General features: G+C 51.3%; 1 protein-coding gene across 1 annotated transcript in view; it reads right to left on the reverse strand.

The window, feature by feature from the left end:
• LOC127195628 (collagen alpha-1(XIII) chain-like) overlaps positions 1–26,004 on the reverse strand; it is a 56,730-nt gene that overhangs the window by 23,619 nt on the left and 7,107 nt on the right. The window contains exon 2 of the mRNA XM_051153124.1: positions 15,325–15,394. Within this exon, the coding sequence (XP_051009081.1) occupies positions 15,325–15,394 (70 nt within the window). The remainder of the gene's footprint in view (positions 1–15,324; positions 15,395–26,004) is intronic.

Raw genomic sequence — 26,004 nt, forward strand, 5'->3', positions numbered from 1 at the left:
TACAATGTGTCCTGGCCAGTTGGAGTCCAACAAAGCTGCGGAAAGGGGTGAACACCTTAAAAGGAAACCCCCTTGGATAATATTTTTCCGAGGTAGCAGTATTTTCCTCCTTCCTCCCACCCTTCCCCTCCCCCTCATTTTGTTTCCCCCGCCCCCAAAAGGATCTCATGTAGCCTAGGCTGACCTCAAAATTATTACATGGCTGAGGATGGCCTTGGATTTCTGATCCTCTTGCCTCTGCCTCCCAAGGGCTGGAATTCTAAGCATGTACCACCACCCTCAGTCCATCAGGGTGTTGGGACTCAAACCCAGGACTCCGTGTATGGACGGCAAGCAGTCTGACAAATGGGGCTATATTCCCAGCATCCCCTTTCCTTTGTTTTGTGTTTATTTTTGTCTGTCTCTCCTGAAAGATTTGGCAGCTCCAACAGAGAAAGACGTGCTCATCAAGTAAGTCCTTAGGACCCTGGAGCCTGAGCAAAGTCTCTCCATGGCAGGTGCTGATAGATACTTGGTGAGTGACTGAATCAAGAGTGGTTGGCTTCAGGGACGCGGCTGTGGCCAGAGCTCTCAAAACACCACAGCTGCCACACATAGACTACAGGATATAATTGGTGAGACATTTCCGGTGGACATTGCTCAGAGGCCCACTTGGGAGGGGTTTCTAGAAGGCATGGGTCAGGTCTTGTCTGTTACCCTGTGAGTAGCAGCTGGCCCATCCGCTGCAGTCTGTTTTAGATCTTTCAAAGGTGTTTAACCCTTATGAACTCACTGGCCACTCGAAGCTACTGGCTGAGGCCGACAGAGCCCCCGCTTTACAAATGTGGGAGCCAGGTACAAACATGAGTGCTGATGCCAGCCAGGCTTAGCCATGGCTCACTGTGTGGACCTGAAGCCTTAGCCAGTGCCCGAACAGATCCAAGCGCACACCCTGTTCAGAGGTCAGCGGGCTTCGCGTGTAGTTGCCTTTACTACAGCCAACACAAGCAAGAGGTCTTGAGTTTGAACACCAGAACCCATGAAATGAAGCTGGGTTTGGTGACTTGACGGTGTGCCTAGCATAATAAGTGAGTCTCAGGTCTCAGGGGGTGAGAGAGCCTGGATCTTTCCCCAGGTGTCTGTTCCTCCGTTCACTCTCTGAGTCTTTCTATTGACACAAGCTCCTAGCATCTCAGGCCCACCCACAGGGATGGGATTGGAGGGAGGAAAGGATCAGAGTCAATGCCAAATGGTGTCCATGCAGGGTGCGGCTCCCTGGACCTCAGCAGATGGCACAGAGGGCTGATGTCGTAAAGCAGATGAGACAGATGTCGTAAAGGAGCTAGCTATAACTTCACCCCTAGATGTAGTTGCTGGCTAGGTGGTAGCTTTGAAGCCAGTCGGCTTCGGAGATGTGGTAGCATCTTTGGTTATACTTTACCTAAGGTGTTGCCTATCAGGAAAGACTGGCATCTAAGGAATAGAGGAACCTGGGACTATTAACCTGGTTCGGCACTAGGAACCATCAGGGGCAGGTGGTGCTGCCTGACCCTGGCCTCTGAGCTGTCTGCATCTTTTCACCAGGTCTCAGCGTCTATCCAATTCCTGCCTCCATTGAGACTCTCACGGTGCCACTGTGGTGGCCATTTATGAGCTAAGACACAGTGGAAAGTCTGGTCAGATTAGCACACGCTTCTATCCCTTGTCTGGCCATGGAGCGGAATAGAGTCCCTTTCTCAAATGGCCACCCTTCCTGCTGAAGTCCAAGCAGGGATGGCATCTGTGAACTTTGTATTGCATCCCCTGAACTCTGGAGCTGTCCACTGACACCTGCATGGAGCCACCAGCCCCACCCTACCCACGGGGCTCTGCTCTTTCTTGTTCCTGACATACTTTTGGGGTTATAAAATGTCCTCTGAAGAAAGGCCTTGTCACAGTCCTGTCCTGCCCGAGATGACCTTTGATGCTCACCTGGTATTCACAGTCACAATCCCACACCTGTGAAGAGGCTTGTGTTCTGTGGGCCCCTGTAGGCCTGGGGTAGGGGTGGGGGTGGAAGCTTCCTCCTCCCATACTGGCCAGAGGGGCTGTTCGGAGCCAGATTGAAGGTGGCACTGTCCTGTGATCAAAGGCCCACAGTCCTCCCTCTCCTAATGTGCAGTTTGGGGAAGCCCCTGATTCCTCCCACCACGCTGGGGGAGGAACTGGCAGGTGCCACTAAGCTGGACAAGGCTTGGAGCTAGAATCTTTTAGATCAGTAGTTCTCAACCTGTGGGTCATGACCCCCTTGGAGAAGGTTGAATGATTAGGGGGTCACCTAACCATCAGAAAATGCAGATATTTACATTACAACTCATAAGAGTAGTGACATTATAGTTATGACTAGTAACAAAAATAATTTTGTGTGTGGGGGGGGGGTCACCACACCATGAGGAACTGTATTAAAGGGCTGCAGCATTAGGAAGCTTGAGAACCGCTATTCAGGAGTTTGGTGGATCACTCAACATCAGTTCTCTTGCTATTTTATTCTAGTTTTGTGAAGGAGAAACAAAAGGATGGGGTGGGAAATGAAATAAGAAAGGAGGTGTGCTGGGTACCAAATAGTGAAGCCTCAATTAACCAGAAAAGACACAGTTCCCTGGACCACCACCAGGATGTGCAGCTACAAGGGCCTCCTCCATGTCAGGACGTGACTCTGGAATGTGTGCAGGCAGTGTGCCTGCACATGCTGCCTCTAGGACACCCAGGCCCTGCCCTGCCTGCTGGCCTGTCACAGCGAGCCAGGCCACCTTGTGACAGCACATGCAACTATGTAGGGAGCTGGCATCTGCTTATATCCCCTGGGCATGCTATGTCTGGGCTGAACCATTGCATTTTCTCCCTCCCTATTGGGGTTTAAAGTGGTCCTCATAGGGACAACATTCTACTGTGAGCCCTGACCTCAGAAAGATGATGAGAGGGTGCGATGAGCTGGCAAGGTACACAGCTGATCCCACTGGCCACCAGCAGAGGCCAGGAGAATGCCCTGATGGCTGAAGGGGGTGGGAGCAACTGAGGTGGGAGCTATGATGGACGAGTGGGGGTGATCACTAGAAGTGGGGTAATTATTAGGTGTGGGATGCTAGGGACCCTTCAGGGTAGAGCTGTTCATGACCAGCAAGGTGCTCTCCACTGAGTCAGAGCAGGTGGCTGCTCGCCTCTGCAATCTGGCGTGAGTGCCACAGCTCCTGGGGACATATGTGGCCATGACCCCTACTCGTGAACTGTTAGGGAGCTGACAGGGAGTGAGGCTGCAGGCCTTGGGCTGTCAGGAACCTCCGTTTCGGACCCTGTTTCTCTCTTGGAACAGAAGGTCTCCAGCCTCAGTATCTCCAGCCAGGTCCCCCACAAGAAGCACCCTGTGTGTCTCCCCAGCTGAGCAGCGAAGCTGGGAGCCGTCCAGCTGGTGGCTTGTGGGAGGCCTTTTCATTTGCTAAGGTCATGGGATCAGGACTGACCTCTGGCCCCTCCCATGACCACAGGAGCCTTCCAGGGCCCCCCAGCATTTTCCACCTGTTGAACACAAAAAGGACTGTCTCTGAGTGTCTGGTACCCCACAGCACTGAGCATGTCCTGGATTCACTCTCTACCCACAGGCAGGCTTAGGTAATTTGCCAGTGTTGCTCATAGGCAGCTTAGAGCCCCAAGACTACATAGCCAGTCCAGGAGTCCAGCCATGCACTCCTGTAGTGTCCTGATAGGTTGGGGTGAGCGGGTAGCAGGATGGAATTCATGCTGCTGTGGCTGTAATTTCTGTCCTCACACTGCAGGGTCGAAGAAGGCTTCTGACAGGTGTGATACACACATGTGTAATCCCGATGGATGTAGGACCCTTCTCAGTTGTGGGGCAAAAAGGCCTTCTGTTCTCAAAGTGTTTCCCCCACTGACCTCTCCAGGTAGGAGCGCAGCTGACAAGGGGACATCACCTGTGAGTCTATGCACTAGCCAGCTGTCCAGCTGTGCCTTGTGACTCTCTCAGAAGTTCCAAGACAATGGAGTTTCTACAAAAATACCATCACACCCATCCTAACAGATGGCTGTTAGGAACTTAGCCTGTGGCCTCTGAGTGCACAGTGAGGCTTCAGGCAGAAGGGCAGGGGTATGGCCTCTGAGGAAACCCTGTCATCCAGAGGCTCATAGGTCACATTGTAGCTGGAGGGTAAAGGAAGGGGGAAATCTTTCTTTATAAACCAGGACTCCAAAGCCTTGAGCCTAGATAGATAGCACCAGTGAACTCCGTTGGAGGAGCCAATTGGCACCCTTACTAATGTCATCTCATGATGCCTTTCTTCGTTTCCCATAGCAACCTACAGTCTGTCTTCTACTACTAGCTGGGCTGTAGCTGAGTCTCTTCCCCTCCCTGATACTGCCCATTGGCATAGCACAGCTGGCCAGGAACTGTAAGAGTGCATTGATATGTAAAAGATGGCCAGTGGAAATGCAGAGACCAGAGTAGATTTTCCAGGATTGAAGAGCTAGCCCCATGAAGCTGAGACTCCAACAAAGGCTCCTCACCCCACAGCAAACACCACCATCCCATCCTATGGAGTACAAGGCATCTCACATGCTTTAGCTGCTCTCTGATGACGTCTTCTCAATGACAAAGGTGCTTGCAGAGAGGGAGAGAGGAGAGAGATGGCTACCCTCTGAGCAGCCTAGGCCCTATTTTTCCACTTAATTCTGTGGTAAAGGTGACCTTGCGGCCCTATGTGGCTAGATGCAACTGGACAAATGCCATATCCTCTCCTTGTGGCTCCATGTCGCCAGAAGCTTCTATGCATTGCTATCAACTATCACGATAATCTTCATCACTGCCACCTTCATCATTTAGCGTCACCACTACCACCATGGTTGAAACCAACCATCATTTAGAGTCCTGTATGTATCAGGCTGCATGTTGACTTTAGCAACCCCAAAGTTCTGTGCTATCATTATTTCCCATTTTCATGAGGCCTGGAGATGACTTACAGCCCCAGGACCAAGTCGGAGCAGAATTGGGGTTCCTAAGATTGAAATGTGAGGAGTTGGAGCTATAAGCCACACTTGGCAACCACTGGGTTAGCCTGTCTGCCTCTAGGCATGCCAACTGCTACCCATTGCCACTGCCAGGCAAGTGTCTCCTACAGACAGTACATCACCTGCAGGACCATCCTCCTATATAGACATTCAGTCAGGCCTCACACTCAATGACTACTGCATCCTGGGCTACGGGTAGGTTTCAGCATCTTCATATCACAATGATGGAGACTGATGCTCACATACATCAAGGACCACACTGTGCTGGAAGATTGGCTGGCTATTCCCTCCCGTGGGATCAAACCACTGCTGAAAGGCACTATAAGCAAAGTCAGGAAGACTGATGGAAGATATCCCAGAGGCAGTGATCCTGAACAGGAGAAGAGGGCCAGGGGCAGAAGGGAGTCCATGTTGTGGCCCTGCAGGCAGGGTTTGTCCCCTGGCATTATTGTCACCAGCCCAGAGGTGGAGGCAGAACTCAGACACCAAGACTGACACGTCATGCTTATTGAGGGATCCCAAGGGAGTATTTATTACTGACATCCACCCATGCAGTCATCCTTAGTCAGCGCCGTGGTTAATCAGTGTTTCATCTTGAAATACTCCAGCTAGTCAAAGAGGCTTAAGAATCATGGCAGTGATGTATTGCACGGAGAAGCCTTAAAAATGTTACATCAAAGCCACAGTGGTAGAAAGGGGGCTCGGGAGACCTAGGGCTGGGGAGGGGAGGCAAATGATGGAGGACTGGAAAAGGTGCCAGGTTTCTTTTTGAGGTGATGATTATGTCCTAAAGTTGGCTGCAAGGACAATGACAGGACTCTGCGACAGCACTAAAAACTGTTGCACTGTACAATTGAAATGGAGGAAATACCATGTGGGTTATATTTTGGGCAAGTTGCTACAAACTTAGGTAACAGCTCTGGCACATTCAGCATCCCACTAAATAGGCATCTAAACAGTAAGCACCCTGGGGTCCTCCATCTCCACCGTGTCCCCCCTCCCCACTGAATCCAAGGATTATCATGCTATACAATTGTATAGGTTGGCTTTAAAATCACTCTGTGGCCCCGAAAGGCCTTGACTTTGTAATCTTCCTGCCTCTGCCTTCCACATGCTAGGCTTATAGGATTAAGTCACAGTAGTGGGTTACCATGCAAGTTTCTACACATTTACGACTTATGCCTGTGAACAGCATGCCGTTTCTGAGTTTATATAGATACTAGTATTGTAAACCCCCTCCTGTCATTGCTTTCTCTCCACAGCTAAGATCCAGCTATGGAATTTCTTGCTCTCTGTCTCTCTGTTTCTCTCTGTCCCTGTCTGTCTGTCTCTGTCTCTCTGTCCTTTGCCTTGAGGTAGGCACGGTGTAGCCTATCCACCCTTTCATCTCACACACATGTGCACTTTCTCTGTGGTGCCTCAGTGGAAAGCAGCTGTCATGTCCATGTGCACTTTTCCAGGCCACGTCTAGGAGCGGGGCCACTCTGCCAGGCAAGCCTTCCCTTCACCAAATGCTGCCAAGTTGGGGTTCACCATCACCTACTCTTTATATAAGGATACCAAGGCCCAGGGACAGAAAGCCACCTGAGTCCCTCGGGGTCTGGATCAAGCTTTCTGTCGTCTGCCCTACACACACACACACACACACACACACACACACACACACACACACACACACACACGAATGTTCTATTTCCTTATTTTTATTTCCTCACAAATCTCCATGACCACCCGGGTGGACGTTATCAGAGCTGATCTAGGAGAAACCCATTATCAGCGTCGTTTAGGGATCTGGAAATGTTTTCAGGAGGAAATGGTAAGAAATGAACCTCAGAGGATTCCCCCAGGGGCCCTAAAACACAGGCCAAGGGCAGGAGAGAAGACGCATTTCCAGGAGCCGACACAGCACTCTTGCAGCTAGGCAGCACCTGGCCGCTCAACAGCTGTGGGCTGCTGGGGCTCTCCCATGCTGGTCACCTGACCATCCTTCCCATGAGCAGGGCAGGCGCGGCTGCTCAAGGCCTTCTGCAACACAGAGCTCGTTCCACACAAAAATCCTTCTAGTGAGAGCTCAGGGCCCACTCGAGGGCTGGAATTGACGAGGAAACATCTTAGCTTTGCACCTGCTTTCTGGGCTGTTCATCACTAAGGCTCTGGATCCCTGTTCCAGGTGGCCAGGGCTACACAGCCTTGCCACTCACAGGGTGGTCATGTCACCAGCAAAACAGATATCCCCAGGAACCTGCTGGGAGTACTGAAAGGCGACGGTGCTAAGAATTTCTGTCTCTATCCTAAGAACCTGGGTGTGGGGGCAGGGTGGCAACACTGAAGTGCTGGTTAACCATGGCCATTCATTAACGTTCAAAATGGCACCTGGCTTCTGTATGACGGTTGAAAGTGGCCAGGCACTGGGCTTCTGTAGCACATGAGACGACCCATGGCGGCAGCCTGAGTAAAGTGATTCTTGTGGATAAGGGAAGATCAGCAATGGGATCCATGGCTCTCTTTTTCCCTGAGGCAGTGTCTCTCTTTGTAGCCCAGGCTAGCTTAGAACTCACTATCAACCCTAGCCGGTCTCCAACTTGCAGCAACCCTCCTGCTTCGAGCATCTGAGTGCCAGCGGTATAGGGTGACAGCCACCCTTCAGTGGCAGTTGTGACTGATAGGATATGAGGGGAAAAGACGGTATCAAAGAACCCTGACATAGGGCCAACAAGATAGGTTAAGGCACTCATCAGCCCTGATGACCCAAGTTTCGATCCTCCAGACCCTACACGGTGGAAGGAGAGACCTGACTTTTGCAAATTGTCCTCTGACCTCCACACACGAATCACGGCGTGCATATTCATGTACACATGTGCATGTACCACCACCCCCCATTTTTAAACCTGCTTAGGTATTAGGTAACTTGCAGAATTTTGGGGAGATCTGGCGTGAAGGAAGATGCTGGCTGTAATCGTGCACCCCCTGTGCAAGGATGGCCTCTGAGACATGTCTGTAAGGTGCTGAGGAGGCTACCAGCATGACTTGTGGGCAGAGAACCCGGCTAGGAACCTACCAAAGGAGTTCCTACTTTATCTAATACTGATACTACCTTCAAGCATCTACAGAGCCTACATCAGATAGCTAATGGGCTAATGACTGCAGCCTAGGCTCGGCAGGTGTGAGCCTCTGACCACTGCTATGCATATAGGTCTTTATGGACTTCATATCTGAGACATGGAACTAAGAGGTTTGGCCAAGATGACCTACGCAATGAGCATGCACCAGGCGCTCTCCCAACATGATCCCATAGCAGAACGGACGGGGCATGGCTGAGGTGGGAGGTGATGGATGGAAAGTGCTGCAGGGGTGATACGGAAGGAGGGGAGGGCTTGGGGGGCTCAGCAGGAAGAAGCTGAGAGCAGAAGCAGAAGGGGCTGCAGGCAGGGCGATGTGCGGTCCAGCAGCTTCAGCCCGGGTTTACTGATAGAAAAAGGGAAGAGTGGAAGTTGCCAGAGATCAGGCCAGAGAGAGAGAGAGAGTAGGTGTGGCACTGGGTTGTGAGTACAGGGCAGCCATCCTTGGTGTTGGAGCAGAACAGGAGTGTGCAGAAGGCAAGGGTAAGGAGCCGTTGAAGCTGCTGCTGCTATGAGGACTGAACCTTGCTCTTAAGGGAGTTCAGGAGAGGGAGGAGCGAGGCTGGCATTGCTGGTGAAGCCACAACCTTCATACTGCAGCAGAAAGCAACGTCTGAACGTCGATGACGTCAGCAAGTGTGTAATATACTGTTCCTTACTAGCTAAGCATGGATATTGCTTCAAAGACTAGATGACTCATAAGTAACCTGGCAATTATTTGCAGGTTCAGCAGAGTTTTGAAGCTCCAGAAGACAAGCATCTCTCTAGTTTGAATTATCTCCCTGCGATAACCATCCATTCTAAAATCCTCTTTGGCAGTGGTGCCAAGGGACCCTGTGGTCCCTAGTCTCCAGTTTCTTGGTCAGCTAAAACTGAAGTAAGGGCCAAAAAGAGAGGGACCCTGGCTGTGGATTCGGTCTGCTGCCACTCAGAGGTGGTGACAGGAACCTAGTTGAGACCAAAGTCCTGGCCACAGGCTCTACCCATTTGGCTGTTGTGGGCAAAAATCTGGAGCCAGGAAAAACAGGGCAGGGCTGGCCAAAGAAAAGGCTTCGGGTGTGTGGCAGCAGCTGTCACCACCCATGGAAAGTAACCAAGGCTGGAGGGGCTGTTCCAAGCCAGGCATAAATAAGGGGTCATGAGAAAACAGAGCCCTATTTCTAGGATCACAAGTTTTGGTGCTGGAAGGCGCAGCTCCTGCCTGGGAGGCATCACCCACAACACAACTACCCACTGTTCTGAAGTACACATTGGACTGGACCACATCCTTCCTCCCCAAACCTTCCCTGATGCTACATTTATGCTCTGTGGGGGAAGCACAGCCTGGGTGTGAGATGCAGCTGCTCACTCTTCCTGCACCCACAGCAGACATTATTAATCGACTACCACACCTTCTGCTGATATGGAGGGCAAGATGATTCAGCACTAGCCTCTATCTAGGCAGTCATGACCAATTGCTCTGGTTTGGATGTGAACCATCCCAGGTGTTTGAACACTTGGTTCACAGCAAACGACGACGTTTGGGGAGGTTGTGGAATCTTTAGGAGGTGTGCCTTGGTGATTACAGCCCACTTTTATACTTCTGATCCAAGCTGTCTGTTTCCTTGCTGGCACCATGTGAACAAGCAGCCACTCACAGTCCTGCTGCCACCAAAGCTCTTCAGCCGCCATGCTTTCCCTCCCCACCATGATGGACTGTGTCATCCCGAACTGTGAGCCAAAACAAACCTCTCCACTATTGAGCTGCTTCTGTCAGGTATTCTGTCAAAGAGGAGGAAAGTAAGTGACAAGCTGTCAGTCACCCTCAACATAAACAGGATCTGAACAGAGCCTGGCTCTTTGCAGCTTTGACATCTCTTTCTACCCTAATCCCTGCTTATCTGTTTCCTGTCACCACTCTGGGCTCTAAGTTCTTTACACTGCTGGTCAACTCCAGATGCAGCAGTCTCCTCTTTCCTCAAAGCTTTTGTTCTGGGCGTTCTAGAAGGACCTTCCATCTGACTGTTCTTGGGTGTTGTTTCTCCCATCACCATGGAAACAAAGTCTCAAAAATTGGCTTTTTGAGATGAGGCTGGCTTTGAACTTGCCACATAGCTGAGGCCTACCTTGAACTCCTGATCCTCCTGCATCTACCCAGTGCTGAGATTACAGGCATGTACCATGATGTTTCAAAGGTTCAATCTGTACATGAACCACCCAGCACGTGTCTGTCTGGCTTTCCCTGGACCATCCTAAGGTCTTGCCAGTGGTGGGTGAACAGGACTGAAACGAAGGACTCACCCTCAACTTCTGACCATCTACTCCCCGCTCGTCCCCCCCCCCCCCACACACACCTTTCATGCTGGTGAAAGCATAAGCAGCTGCCAGGCTTCATAAAAGAAATCTACCGGACACAGATAGTGGCGCCACCTCCCTCCCCTGCACCAGGCTCCCGTGACACGCTCAGTCAAAAATATTTACCCTCTGAAGGCCCTTTACTTACACTGCAGTCATGGTGGCAGATGAGCCTGTACCCTTACTGTGTAACCGCCCTAGCTTGTTCTGTATGGCCAACCTCCAGTGCCAACTCCTAGGTGACAGTTGCTTAGTGTCCCCAGGCTTCTTAGAGGCTCTTTGATCCTTCATAGTATCCACACAGAATGTCTGAACCACACAGTGGCTTGTGGCATCCATCCACTGGCCTGGCCAAAGCAACTTTTCCTCTCTGCCTTCATCCATCTTCTGGCCATGTGCCTGTACTGGGGCTGACACACTGATGGACTACATCTCCCTGCATTCCCACTGTTGCTACCCAAACCCTCCAGACTGATATTCGAGGCCCCAGCTTTCCAGTCCACTAAGAGACTAGTCCGAGGCAGAAGGGATGGGTCCCACAGCCAGCCCCACCCAGCCCCAGCCTGACGACAGGCCTGAAGGAGCTGTTTCCTTGCCAGCTGGAGTCTATATTGTCCAGCACATTTGTGGGTTAGAACAGGGACAAAAAATAGGCAAACTTCCCCGATCTTTGTATTGGCCTTGAGTGGTGTAGGAAATCCCACGGTACATATATCTTTTCTCAGGACCCACCCCCCCTGCCCTGAGTGCTTTGCAAATGACCCACACCCATTTCTCAACTTCTGGCTGCTGTGGCCCTCCTCCCTGAGGCTTGAACTCTGGCATCCTGCCCCAAGCCTGTGAGCCCATCACTGCCCTGGCAAACAGTGTATGTGGCAGGATGCTGGGAGAGAGCTATTTTGAGGTAGGGAGGGTCTCAGGAGGATGCTGGCGAGGTCAGGGTAGGAAGGGAAGCAGGCAGGTTTTCTGCCCTTGATTGTGCATCATGAGCTGCCCAGGGACCTAGGGCTGCCATGAGGGAGAACACACCCACCACAGGACTCCAGCTTTGGCCTCTCTTGACCACAGAAGCCAAAGCGGGCAGGAGTGGGTTTGGAGCTGTAGGATCTGACCCATCAGCCACTGCAGGCAGAGAGTATTTATTTACTGTGACCAAGACAGGGAATTTAAGGGCAGGAAAGACTCCAGGTACGGTGCAGGGCAACACGTGTAAAGTGTATTGATGGTGGGTAGAAACTATGAGGAAGAATCTGGCTGTCATTTTATTAGCATTCATTGAGTATCTACTGTATACACGGGCAATATTAAATGTTAGCAAGACAAAGGTGTGCAATATTTTGTGTTTGTGTGTTTTATAATAGCATCGGTAGCCACAGAGAGATTTGGTTTTGTTTTGTTTGTTTGTCCGAGACAGGGTTTCTCTGTGTAGCTCTGGTTGTCCTGGACTCACTTTGTAGACCAGGCTGGCCTCGAACTCACATCTGACTGCCTCTCCTTCCCTGAGTGCTGGGATTACAGGTGTGCGCCACCACACCTAGCTCAGAGAGATTTATGAACTCTGACCCCAAGATGATGACCTAAACTGAAGGATCCAGGTATATACAGGGAAAGGCTGGGAAGGGTTTTCCTGATCCTTTTGAGAACTTGCAAGCATCTGGAATGCTCGATTTCCCCTCATTTCTTTTGACCATAAGTTTTTGTTTTGTTTTTCACAAGAGGGTCTCATCTCATGAGTCTCAGGCTAGCCTCTGATGCACTATGAAGCAGAAGATGGCCTTGAACTCCTGATCTCCCTGCCTCTACCTCCCGAGTGTTAGAATTATATGCATGAGCCACCACACCTGGTATGTGTGTACACACACACACACACACACACACACACACACACACACACACACACACACACACACGCACGCATGCTGAGAATAGAACCCAGGATATCACATGCCACACTCTACCAGCTGAGCTACATTCCCAGCCTTTCTTTAGCATCTTGAGGGAGGTTACCCACAAATATGAGGTACTTACTACCTGCACACAGTAGGTGTTCACCTGGGGATAGTGACAAGAATGGATGTTAGGTAGAGTAGGTGAGATTCTTGTTAAGGGAATTCTTTCACTATGGGTGAGATGCTTTCCCTAGTCAGCAGGCGTGGACAACTACCATGGCCTTGAACATACAGCCAACACTGTCCCTAATGCCAGGATATGGTGGTTGGGACAAGAGACAGCTGAGGAAATTTAATAATGATGATGATGACCATGATGGTGATGATAATAATAACAGTAACATTGCCGCTTAATATCAAGCAAGGCATTAACAAGTCAGATAACTAGCCATTCATCTCCCCCACGTGTTTACCAGATGGACTTTATCCTTGCTTCAAACAAAGCAATGAGGCACAGAAGCTAGCTGGTAAGTATCAGAGAGAGATTTCAAACCTGTCTTCCATAGTACCACTCTTGTCTAAGACAACAGACACAACCACACAGAACTCAGGTAGTCCCAGAAACCTGTCCAAGCCCTGTCACCCCATCATCACTTACATCTCAGCTCATTAGTCTTGGCATCTCCTGGATCTAGCAGAAAGCTTTTTCAGATTCCAGGACCTAATCTCCCCAAGCTCACAGAGAGGAGCTGGCTTCTGGGGGCTCTGGACACTCTTTAAATTAATCCAGGCAAGCAGCCTGTGATGGGACCAGTGACCCTTATCACAGCCTCACATCTGGATAGTGCACCAGCCCAGTCACACCTGGCTACCACGAATCTTCATTGCTTATATGCTTAGTATGCTGGTTAATCATTACTGTCAGATCGAGTGGGTTTTAAATCACCATAGAAACACATCTCTGGGTGTGACTGTGAAGGCATTTCCAGAGAGGCTCAACTGATGAGGGTAGACTCACCCTGGGCATCACCCCCACAGGCTAAGATTCCAGAATGAATAAAAAGAAAAAAGCAAGCTCCCCCTCTCTCTCCCTCCCCTGATCTGCTGAGACATGACCAAGCAGCCTCCCGCTGCCACAGACAATAGCTGATTCTGTTGTTGCGCCTTGCCCATCATGATGGACTGTACTTCCTCCAACTGTGAGCCAAAGCAAGTGCTGCCTGTTTTTTTTTTTTTAACCCCAAGACCCTCCCAGATTTTTTATTTAAATAATTTATTCAGATTACATCTCAATTGTTGTCCCTTCACTTGTTTCTTCCCGTTCCCCCTCCCTCTCTTTCACCCTATTCCCCTCCCCTACGCCCATGACAGAAGGGGGCCGCCTCCTCTACTATCTGATCACAGCCTATTAGGTCTCATCTGGGTAGCCTGCTTCCCATTTCCTCAGGGTGCCACCAGGCCTCCCCACCAAGGGGAAGTGGTCAAATAGGGGGCACCAGAGTTCATGTCAGAAGCAGTCCCCACTCTCCATACAACTGTGGAGAATGTGTTGTCCATAAGCTAGATCTGGATAGGGGGTCTAGGTTTACTGCATGCATTGTCCTTGGTTGGTACAGTAGTTTATGTTTGCCCTCCTGGGTCCAGATCCACCAGCCCTGATGGTCTTCTTGTTAGCCCTGCCTCCTTTAAGGTGCTTCTTGCCAGGTATTTGGTCAGAGCAAGGGAAAAAGTGAATAATACACCTAACATCTGTCAGTCCTCTTCCCTGGCTCAAGGACCCTGTGGAGGGTTTCTGGAGGGTTCTAAAACCAGGAGAAGACTTTGTGGGAGCTTAGAGGGAGCTGTTCTGGGGCCATTTGCTGTCCAGAGTTACCCAGGAAGCTCCAGTGTTCACTAGGAGATTTTTGTTTGTTTTTCTGTTTTTTGTTTTTCAAGACAAGGTTTCTCTGTGTAGCCTTGACTGTCCTGGACTAACTTTGTAGACCAGGCTGGCCTCGAACTCACACAGCAATCCACCTGCCTCTGCCTCCTGAGTGCTGGGATTAAAGGCGTGTGCCACCACCGCCTGGCTTACTAGGAGATCTTGAGCAGGTCAAAGTCTCTAGCGATTATTTAAGCATGTCTCTCTAATTTTTTTCTTTCTGTTCCTTCAAAGGCTTATAGTCCAGTCTAGTTACTCAAGCAAACAGTGTCAATTCCTCACCAATCATTAATTTAATGGCCAAGGTTGGAAGCCTGGAGGAGTCCTCACACACACACACACATACTGATGGTATTAACTGGTGACAGTGCACTTGAACCAACACCAAACATGATGCCTGCACTGAGCAGCCACTCTGCACATAGCTTTGACTATCAAAAGAGACAACCGAGGAGCAGACTGTGTGAGCCAAAGCCCGTAGCATCCTGGATCCCACTCATGCAAGGCCAGAAAACAGGCAATGCAGAATTTGCATGGAGTTTATATTTTCAGCACCACAGGGCCACCTATTCATCCAGATGATAGGAATTCTTGTGTACCTACTATGCCTTCAGAAACTGAAGGTACACCAGTGGCGACGTGAGAAGACATCGCACATTTGCTGGGCTGATTTTCCCTTGGACTCTGCATAGCCCATCATGAATGTCACAACACAGCCACATCTACCAAGTGATGTGCTTTCACTTAATCTACTTAGGGGAGTACCAGGTATGCAGAGGAATTAATGAATGGGTGTGTGTTTAGATTAATGAATGGTGGATAGGTACATGAATGGATGGAGTGAGGGAGGGAGAGGAATGGAAGAAGGGAGGGATGGAGGGAGGATAGAAGACTGGCAGACACATCCACAGGAAGATAATCAAATGAGAGGTGGTGGCCAAGCGGGACAGGAAGACAAGGACTTCTGGGATGCCGCGGCAGACCAAGAGATATCAGTCTGACCATACCCATTCCCAGGGCTCCTTACCTGGAGGGCAGTTACATCCTGGAGACGTCTTCGGGGCCTCCCGGCGCCTGCGCGAGTAGAACTTCCATTTCTGCACAAGAAGACAAGAGAAATCACCAGGCGCTCTCATAAAGCTCCAGTCTTGGAAGGTCAGCATGGGGGATGAAGGGGAGTGTATGCAGGTGGGAGTGGGGGGTAGGGGGGTAGAGGGGTGGGGAGCGGGGACAGCAATGGAATGGGGGATGGGAGAAAGGGACTGTTCTGGCATCAAAGCCTGTGGGCAGTTCATGGCCCTCCGCTGGCCACATGAACTGCCCTGATAGTTTTTGAAAAACTCTCAACCATTCCTCATGTGGGTGATAAGAAACAGGATAAAGCTTCTGGTATCTTCAGTAGGCCCTGCCTAGGGCCCTAGAAACAATGGCTACCCATGATGACTTGATGGCACATGTGTCTTAGTTCTTCGCTCTCCCAGTTTTCCTTCTCCAGCTGGATACCTGGGCAGGGACAGAGGCTTCTCTTCTACTCCCCCCTCCCCGCAAGGCCAGCATAGAGAGGTGGACAGGGGTGGGTGATGAGGGGCTAGGGGTGCTGAAGAGGCCCTAGACACCCCTCTCCACCAAACCTCCTCCCCTCCACACTTTGAAGTCACAGAGCCAATCTGGAAGGCCCAAAAAGAGTGGGAGGGATACTTCAGATTCCAAGAAGTTGCATGTCCATGGCAACAATCAAACACAGCTGTGCAAAATGGCCACACCTGGCGGGCTGTTTATGGAGGCCAATATCTATGTGCCCTCTCTGTGGAGGGCAGTGTGTTGTGTGCCTTGCATGGGACTTTTGTGTGTGTGTGTGTGTGGGCAATGTTTCAAGGCAGGGTTTCTCTGTATTGGAGTCATGGCTGTCCTGGAACTCTCTCTCTGTAGACTAGGGCGGCTTCGAACTCACAGAGATCCACTTACATGGCACTCTTAAGTGAGCCTTGTATCTTAGTTATGGTTTCCAATGCTGTGAAGAGACACCATGCCCAAGGCAACTCTTACAAAGGATAACATTTAATTGAGGGCTGGTTTACTGTTTCAGAGGTTTAGGCCATTACTGTCAAGGTGGGAAGCATGGCGTCACACAGGCTAACATGGTTCTGGAGAGGCCGCTGAGAGTTCTACATCTTGATCCGAAGGCAGTAGAAGGAGATTGTGTCACATTGAGCAAAGCTTCAGCACATATATATGTGTGCATGCACACATGAGCGTGTCTGTGTGAAACTTCAAAGCCTACCTACACAGCAACACATTTCCTCTAACAAGTCCACACCTCCTCCAACAAGGCTACATCTGCTAATAGTGGCCTTCCCCATGGGCCAAGCATTCAAACACAGGAGTCTAGGGGGGCCATACCTATTCTAACCACCACACCTTGCTAGGAAGTCAGCCTGAGTAGCACAGGGGTTGCCCAAGACCCTTCTAGAGACCCCACTTCTCCATCTTGGTCATCGACAACGCACACTGTGTTTTTCACAGGCTTAGGCCAAGCTCCACCCCACAGTTGCCCTTGGTGGTCATCCTATGACGCTGGCATCTCCACAGCCTGCACCTTTACCAACAGCCTGGGTTTCTGACTTCATCTTTTTCCCCCAAGACCCCTTCATTTCTAAGGTCTCCACTACAACTGAGGTTGCACCTTTACCAGTGGCCTCTTCTGGCCTCTGCTGGTACCAGGTCTTAGCTGCTGTCAGTGGCCCTGTGAATCCAGAAGCTCTCATGCTGCCAAGACCAGTAAAATGTGGATGACGCTAACACATTTACCGAGTTTGGCTGCCAGCACGGGGCGCAGCCTTGGCCCCCCCTCTGTATAATCCCTGAAGACTTTACCTCCGTGATGCGGGGATCTTCTTAATTCCTGCTGCTTTCTTAGCTCTAGTTGGAGACCTTCGACTGTCCCAGGAGTATAAAGGTTGCGCTTTAGTAGTGCTGGCCTCTTGTTCGTCACAGCTGACCAGACGCCAGACGTTCTCAATTCCAACTATCACATGAGCCGCTCTGATAGGCTCTTTGAAGAACTCACTAACTTCCCTCTGAAACTTCTCAAGCTGGCCTCTACTGTCCGCCCTGCCTCCCCCACCCCCAGAACAGCTCAGCTCTTTAAGCTCAAACATTCCACAGCTTTGCCAGCTCAAAGTTTCAACCTCCTTCCACAACTCTCCCTGAAACAGCATACGCCTATGCACCTGGTACCAATGGCTGTCTGTCCTCACTTGTTTTCAATCGCTGCAGGGAACACGGTAACCCATGGCAACTCGAGGAGGAAAGTGTTTACTCTACAAGCTCATAGCTCACCATGAGGGGATGGTAGGTCAGACTCTCAAGGCAGAACCCAGAGGCAGGTGATGTGGAGGCCATGGAGGGGTGCTGCTTACTGGTGTGCTAGGCCTACAGGACCAGCAGCCCAGAGACGTTACCATCCACCAAGGCTGGGCCCTCCCCTAGTGGTCACTAATTGAGAAAATGCCTTACAGCTGGATCTCATGGCGGCATTTCCTCAGCTGAGGCTCCTTCCTCTCTGATGTCTCTAGCTTGAGTCAAGTCAACACACAAAACCAGCCAATATGGCTGGTTACCTCCACTCCCTTGACCCCACCCAACTCCCCACCCCCGACCTGGCAGAGGCTGCTTTCTTCCTTCCAGTGGCTGATCTGATCACCTCTCTGAGATGCTGAGTCAATCCTCAGCCTCCCTGACCTGTGGCAGTATTTACACCCTTCTCTTCCCCCTCCTCTGTGTAACCATTTCTACACGTGGCTCCCAGGAAGCCATGCTGTCTGCATGCTGCTTCTTCCACCCTGGCTGTTCCCTCTCTTTCTCTTCTGCTGGGTCTGTCTTGTCTACCCACTGCATAAACGTGGCAGGTCACAGGGCCATGGTTCAGGGCCTGATCTCTGTCCTCTAGACACTGGCTCTCCGAGGCCTTGCCAGCTCTAAGGTCTTCAATCTTGCCTTATTTGTGTCTTAGTCAGTGTTCTATCACTGTGAAGAGACACTATGGCCAAGGCAACTCTTATAAAAGAGAACATTTCATGGGGGGGCACTTGCTTATAGTTTCAGAGGCTTAGTCCATTATGATCATGCAGGGAGCATGGTGGCAAGCAGGCATGGTGCTGGAGGAGTAGCTGAGAGCTACAACCTGATCCTCAAATAGAGAGAGTGATAGAGAAAGTGAGAGTGAGGGGCGGGGGGGGGGGGGGAGAAGAGGGAGAGGGAAACAAGCATACATCTGGGCCTGGCTTGGGCTTTTGAAAACCTCAAAGCCCACCCCTAGTGACACACTTCCTCCAACAAGGCCACACCTCCTAATCCTTCTAATCCTTTCAAACAGTTCCAGTCCCTGGTGACTAAGCATTCAAATATATGAGCCTATAGGGCCTATTCTTATTTAAACCACTATAATGATTATGGACAGCTCCATATCACCACCTCTAGCCTTGTCTGGGACATATGACCAGCTGCTTTTCTGACAAGTCACTCTTTGCCATCTTAGAGCAGGGTCCCAAGACTGAGCCCCCAGCCTGCTGCCCTATCCTTCCCATACCTGTACGATCAGAGCCAATTCAGTTTCGCCCACTCTCCAACTCTGCGCTGATGACTCTCTCCCCACCAAACCCAGCCAGCAAACACCTCCACCCTCTGCCTTAGAGACACACAGAATATCAGTCCCTTTCCCCAATCCCAGGGCTACCATCTGCTCCAGACACAACTGGAGCCCAATGACCTTGATAACCCAATGTCCCCACTCCACATACAACGTGGACCCAACAGCCCCATTCTCAACAGTTGCCAGAGCCACATCTCTCCAGGCTTTCTCCTACCCCAGGGCCTTTGCACTAGTGATCACTCTATTTCTAGGATGTTCTTTTCCTAGCTGTCCACCTAGCATGCTCCTAATGGGAACTTCTTTGCTTCCTGTCCTCAGTCCTACATACTCCTTGTCCCCTTGCCTACGTAATTTCCTCCTTTACATTTCTCTCTCTCGTTTATTGCCTCCCCTTTGCCAAAAGAAGGTAAACTCCACAGGAAGATGAACCATATATTCTGTGTTTTTCATCACAGCATGCCCAGTGCCTATGACAGAGTCTGACACACAGCAGGCATTCAGTAAACCCCAGCTGTTTACAAATCAGATGTGTCACAGTAAGCTTGACTCAACCCCTGTTGCAGTGGGGGGCCTGGAGGCCATGGGCTCTGACTCACTCAGTCAGGTGCTATGTGTGGGCCAACCCCTCTCTGATGGGAATGAGTGACCCAGGTCACCAAGACACCCCCAACTAGCTCTGGCCCCTTAGGTATCAGAGTTGGAGGCCCTAGTGAGAGAACCCCACCACCACAAGAAGGCTAGAGATGGGTGGGGCCCTTTTGGCAGTCCTGGTTAGGCGATGAACCCCAGCCCCTCTATGCAGAGAGAGCCTTCTGCTCTCTTGGCTGGCAGCCAGAGCCTCCTGGAATGCCCTGTGTGGCCAGGGTTGAAACACCACCGGCCTGATGGGTCGCAGCTATTAAAATGCCGGTGTCAGTATCAAAGGGAAGATGCCAGGCAGCCACTCATTTCCCCAGAGGACACAGTTCCAGCCCGGCTCAGGCTTAGGGGCCAGTCACTCCCCATGTCCTAGCTCAGGACTCTTAAAGGGACCAGGTGCCTGCCCAACCCTGGCGGCTGTTAATATGGATCCTGATGGCAATAGAGGGCAGTGGGAGCAGAGGCCCAGTGTGACTGCCACTCCAGGGTCTGCCCTCAAGCAGAGGCTGCAAAATAAGATGCCATCTCCTGACAACCATCCAGGTGCTGAGGTAGTGACAGTGCAGTAGAACAGCAAGTGTCAGGGTTAATTGCCAGTAGTTGGGAGTGACACACTCCATAGGGTTGGGCTGTGTTTGCCTGGGGTATGCCTGAGGTTGTAGCTTAAAGCCCTACACAGGGGAGGGAGGGTGGGGTGGGGGGAGTAAAAAGCCAGGAGGTAGAAGCAGGGGGATCATTACAACATGAAAGCTAGCCTGGGTTACACAGCAAGACTGTTCCCCACAAGATGCCACCAAAATAACAAAACAAGTGGGTGGGGATACAGCTCTGTTGGCACAGTGCCAACATGTATACTGGTATGTGTTACATGTCCACAGAGCAGGTATGTACCTGTGTTAAATCTCCAGTAGACAGTAAACTGGGTGCCTCTAACCCAAACACTCAGAAGGCAGAGGCAAGAGGATCAGAGAAGTTCACAGTCACTCTCAGATACACACCAACTTTGAAGCTAACCTGAGCTACAGAAAACCTTGTCTCAAAAATATTTTAGGTCAGGCTTGGTGATGCATGCCTTTAATCCCAGCAGGCAGGAGGCAGAGCCAGAGGCAGGCTGGTCTCTGTGATTTAAAGGCTAACCTGGTCTACAAAGAAAGTTCCAGGTCATCCCTCAAAAAGAATTATTTATTCATTTAGTTTTTGCTTTGTTTTGTTTTGTTTTTTTAGATAGGGTTTCTTTCTGTAGCCCTGACTGTCCTGGAACTTGTTCTGTAAACCAGGCTGGCCTCAAACTCATAGAGATCTGCCTTCCTCTGCCTCCTAAGTGCTGGGATTAAAGGCATTTGCTGCCACCACATTAATGACTCACACTAAGCACTCCACACTACCCATAGCGATATGCATTTTAGGGGAGATGTCACATAATAATTAATTTTGATAAATGATCATATGACTCGTACGTGCCCTTGGGACTATCAGGAGCTGGCAGACTCTAATGAATCATCTATGCTCTGTGGGGCTTTGCAGTACGGGTAGGAGCTTGAGCTGAGGGTGGGGCCAGACTTGTGGGTCCCATCCCAACTTCCCCAGCAATGCTTCTAAGCAACAGATAAAACACGCGGGCCGTAAAGTGGGGGTGGCTTCAGTTATCTGCTACTCCAACAGGACGGATGAAATGCTAGAGAGATGGGACAGCAAGACTCTGGCCTTGAGGTGTGGTGTGGGCCACCTCTGTCCTGAGCTGATGTGGGTTTGCATTTCCAACCTGCCACAGAGGGGCTGGTGTGCCCAAGCCAATCACGGGTACCACGGGGATGGGTACTAACTGTCCTGTGCTTGCCATGCCCTTTCCCTGGGGGTGGGGGTGACACCCTGCCTGTGGCCCTCCTGTTAACCTTGGGGATCTGAAGCTGCCAGAAGAGAAAATGGCTGTAGATGTCCTCATCCTTGTCTAGTCAGGCATCTCTCTGGTCTGCCCCTGGGACCTGCTCCCTGTGGCTTTGGGCTGGGCTTGGGCAGGACCTGGGCAATACCCACAATGGGGAGCAGAGGCTCAAACCAGCAGCCCAAGGCTAGCTGTGTGGCCCAAACCCAGAATGGTAGGGGTGGTGTTGGGGGGGGGGTTGGGGGCCTTAGGAGTGAATGGGGGAGGGGAGTGGGGCACAGAAGAGAACTTGGGGGTAGGGGCACAGAAGAGGTGCCGGGAAAGGGGCAGGCCCATGTGTAGCTGCATGCCTTGGGGCTACAGCAGATCTGCTGGTTGAGTGAAATCAAAGCAGAGGAAATTCAGACACCCACACACCCACCCACACCCAAATAGCCTCGCCCAGACCACTCCAGGGCTGGGGGGCCACAAGGAGGCTAAGGAACTCTCTTCTTCCCTCTAGTCTTTGTGTGAGTGCTTGGCGCCTATCACAGACACCAGGGCAAGAGTCTCTGGGTGCCCTGCACAGCCTCTCCCTAAGCTCAGGGAAGAGAGCTGTCTGTACCTGTGCGGGACCATTCCAGACTCTGTATAGGGATGTCCTTCCTCCAGTTAACCTAAGGTCTGCCTGCTGCCTCTGGGGAGTCAAGGAGTTAGGTAGGTCCCACAACTGGCTGTGGATGGGAGTAGCTTGGCACAGGATGCAGCACCTCAGGGCCCCTGGGAGATGAAGCTGGGCTACTGAGGAGGCTGGTCCAGGGACAAGAGTCTCTGGTAGGGAGAGCTGAGGCTGCTTTTCATACTTGCGCACACGCGCGTGTGCACACATACAACCACAAACACACACACACACACATGCACGCACGCGCGCACACACACACACGTACCCTTTCCTCCCTTCTCCACCCAAGAAGGGACTAGAGAACAGTCAGACTCAAGTGGACCCAGAGGCTGGCTCTGGGGAGCCTGTATGGTGTGACACAAGACACTCTGCAACGCCATTGTTAGCGTGGACATAGCAAAGAGGAGCAAGTGGCCAAGAGCTAGTCACTAGACTGGCCTGGCTCATCATCACAGGGAGGTGACAGGTTACAGCTGAGCTGAGGCAGACACTGGGTGAGGGACCAGTGCTGAGGATGACTCAAAGCCAGCACAGTGACACGCTTCTCGGAAACCAGGCAAACTTCTTGTCTGGTCATTGTTCAGGCTGTTTCACAAGCAGGGGACTGAGGCACAGGGGCTTCAGTGGGAGGGTCTGACTAGAACCCAGGAAGCCTGGCTTGGAGCCCATGCCCTTCATGCCATGTCTGTGATAGATGGAGATAAAAACATCCGCTATCCAGATAACCAGAAACATCTGAAAACACATTAACCTCATGCGTGTGACTGTGTGTGTGTGTGTGTGTGTGTGTGTGTGTGTATGTATGTTTGTACACATGAGCTTGTATGTATATATATCTGAGTATATATATGTATGCATGTTTGTATGTATGTGTGTGATTGTGTATAAATTTATGTATGTATGTGTGCGTTTGTATATGTGTGTGTGTGAATATGCATGTGTGTGTGAGCATGAGTGTATGTATGTGTAGACATGGGTGCATGTGCATAAGTATAAAAGACCAGAAGTTGACACAGTGGCACCCTCAGTTGTTTTCTAACTTATTTTATGATGCAGGGTCTCTCTTTGGACCTGTGGATGGCTGACTCGGTTAGGCCGGCTACCCAGAGGGCTCTAGGGATCTGCCTATTTCTGTTCACCCAGGGCTAGTGTTATAGACACATGCCATCATGTCTGGCTTAACAAAACAAAACAAAACAAACAAACAAAAAAAACAACCAGACAGACATGGATGCTATGGATCCATGCTTTCTTGGCAAGCACTTCACTGTCTCCCAGGCTCCTAATTTCTTAAGTCTAGAAAAAGCCCTCATAGTGGGAGATCATCACCCCCACTTATGACCATCACCCCTGTTGTATGAAGGTACAGCTCAAGGCACAGAGAGGTCTATCAACTTGCTTGAGCTCACACTTGAGCCCAACCGTCTGGATCCAGAACCTGGGTGGCACAGTGCAACACAGCTCCAGAAGCAAAGGTAGGTGAGGCATCTCTGGGTTGAGGGCAATGGGACTGAAGAGTTTCAACTGTGATATGGTGTGTCTGTAAGGTCACTTGGTGTGGAGTGAGCCGGTGGCTTAGGAAGATGGCTGGGCAGTGCAGCAATGGGGAAAGAAAACCAGACAGGTCTGTGGGAGGCCGGAGCTCAGGGGAATCACAGATGGTCACCACTGTGTCCAGGAAGGCAGACCCCTCCCCCTCTGACTTAACTTCAGGTGCCTTTCATTCATGCTGGGACTCGGTGGTGGCAGGTGCATTACAAGTGAGATTTGACTAAGCCTGGAAGAGTCCTAAGTCATAGTCATAGCCTGTAGTGAGCTCCCCATCACAGGGGGAGTATAAACGTGAGACCCAAGACTGCTGGGAGGACTCCTCATATAGCCCATGGCTTCTTTCCTTTCCCTGTGAGGCTTTGGGGGGTGGGGTGGACTGGAGTACAGTGACCACCCTCAGGCCTTCCCAGGTATCCACTCCTTCCAGGCCCAGGAATCTTATAGCCGGTGCAGAGGGCAGGGGAAGGGAGGTCCCAGTGAGTGCCTGTTCACCATGTTCTCTTCAGCATCCTTGTCTCCCATGTCTGCTCCTGGCCTGCCCTACAAGTCCTGTAGTCAGAGCTCGACTCTCTGCAGAGGATCCAGAAGAACAGCCGGAGTGCAGCTAATAACTGTGATTGGATTCTCTTGGGTGTCCAGGGTCCAGGACAGCAGCTAGGGCAGCTAGGGCAGCCAAGCCTCCCTGTGGCAGCTTACACACCAGGTAAACACGAGGCTCCTGGGGAGGCTGACAGACAGGGAACTGACAGACAGGCTGACTGACAGACAGACAGACAGACAGGCTGCCTCCCTCAGAGGCCAGTGAGCCTGGGGCTGGGTCAGGAAAGGAAAGGGCTCAAGAGGCCCATCCGGAGTGGACTCCAGCCATGTGGGGTTTCCCAGAACCCCACAATAGCCTCCAGAGGAGAGACAGGAGTCCAGTGTTCCCGGGGAAGCTGGGCCTGCCTCTCCCAGGCAGTTCCACCCCTTTTGTGCCCAGCTGCAGGGCCAGGGGAGCCCAGCTGCCAGCAGCTCCTCCTGAGTGTCTATAGGCTGGCTCAGCCGATCCCAGCCCTGGGCCTCAGTTTCCCCTCACTGACTAAGGAAACACCAGCTGTTCAGGGTATGTACACACACACACACACACACACACACACACACACACACACACACACACACACGCACACACACACACACACCACAGAGACAGAGACATAGACAAAGAGAGACAAAGACAGAGAGAGACAGAGAGAATGAGAGACAGACAGACACACACACACAGAGAATATGAATGAATGAAAGAAGGAAGGAAGGAATGAAAATGAACCAGGACTATGTTTCTGCCCACTGGGTGAACCCAGACCTGTGATGAATGAGGCATTTCCTGGTATAAGCAGTAAGAACCTATCCTCGCTCTTTGGGCAAGTCACTTGCCCTCTCTGGGCTTTGGCTTGGCTCTTCTGTCAAAAAGGAGTGGAGGACACAGAAAGCACGCACAGGACTGTTGCACGGCGTCAGTGGATCGGTAGATGCAAAGCTCTCAACAGCGAGCACCAGGTTCACACTAAGCTGAGGATGGCTGCACGCCTGCTTTGTCACCCTCGGTGGGGGTGATGGCAGTGGTTTACCATACCCGGGTGATTTTCACCTCATCTACTGTCATCTCCGTGATGAGGACACTGCCACTAGTTTTCTAATCAGGACCCTGAGTTCCACCCAACTAGTGTCAGAGGCTCATGTGACACCAAATGCTGTGAGCTTGCTGGTGGCATTATTTTGCAATTCCCCCCACCCCCACCCGCCCCTGCAAAATGTTGCCAAGCACCCTGGGAAGAAGAAGATGGAACGCTCATCCTTGGGGGGAGGTGTAGGGGGGGGTCAAAGGGGAAGATGCCCAGCTGCTTCGTCCATGCAGAACTGATCACATGTAGCCGTCCCCACTCTCCAGCCAGGGCCAGGCATGCTGCCGGAATACTAGACTCTCGGCTGGCTGCTATGAAAATCCTGTCCCAAGGACACTGTGGGAGCAGATGCTGAGCCACAGCTGGGGTTGGAAGTGTGTGAGGTTCCATTGGCTGGGATGCCTTCCCTAGCCTCCAGCAAGATCCCAAATCAGAGGCTGAGGAGTGAGAGCCCAGTTGCTAAAAAAAAGTGCTGTGCAAGCCTGAGGACCTGAGTTCGATTCCTAGAACCCATGTTAAAATCAGAAACAGGGGCCAGGTGTGGGTATAGGTGCTTGTAATCCCTGCGCTGGCAAGTTCCAAGCCAGTGAGAGATCCTGTCACACACACACACACACACACACACACACACACACACACACACACACACACACACACACCGC

Source organism: Acomys russatus, chromosome 11 (assembly GCF_903995435.1).
Source record: "Acomys russatus chromosome 11, mAcoRus1.1, whole genome shotgun sequence".
NCBI classification, from domain to species: Eukaryota; Metazoa; Chordata; class Mammalia; order Rodentia; family Muridae; genus Acomys; species Acomys russatus.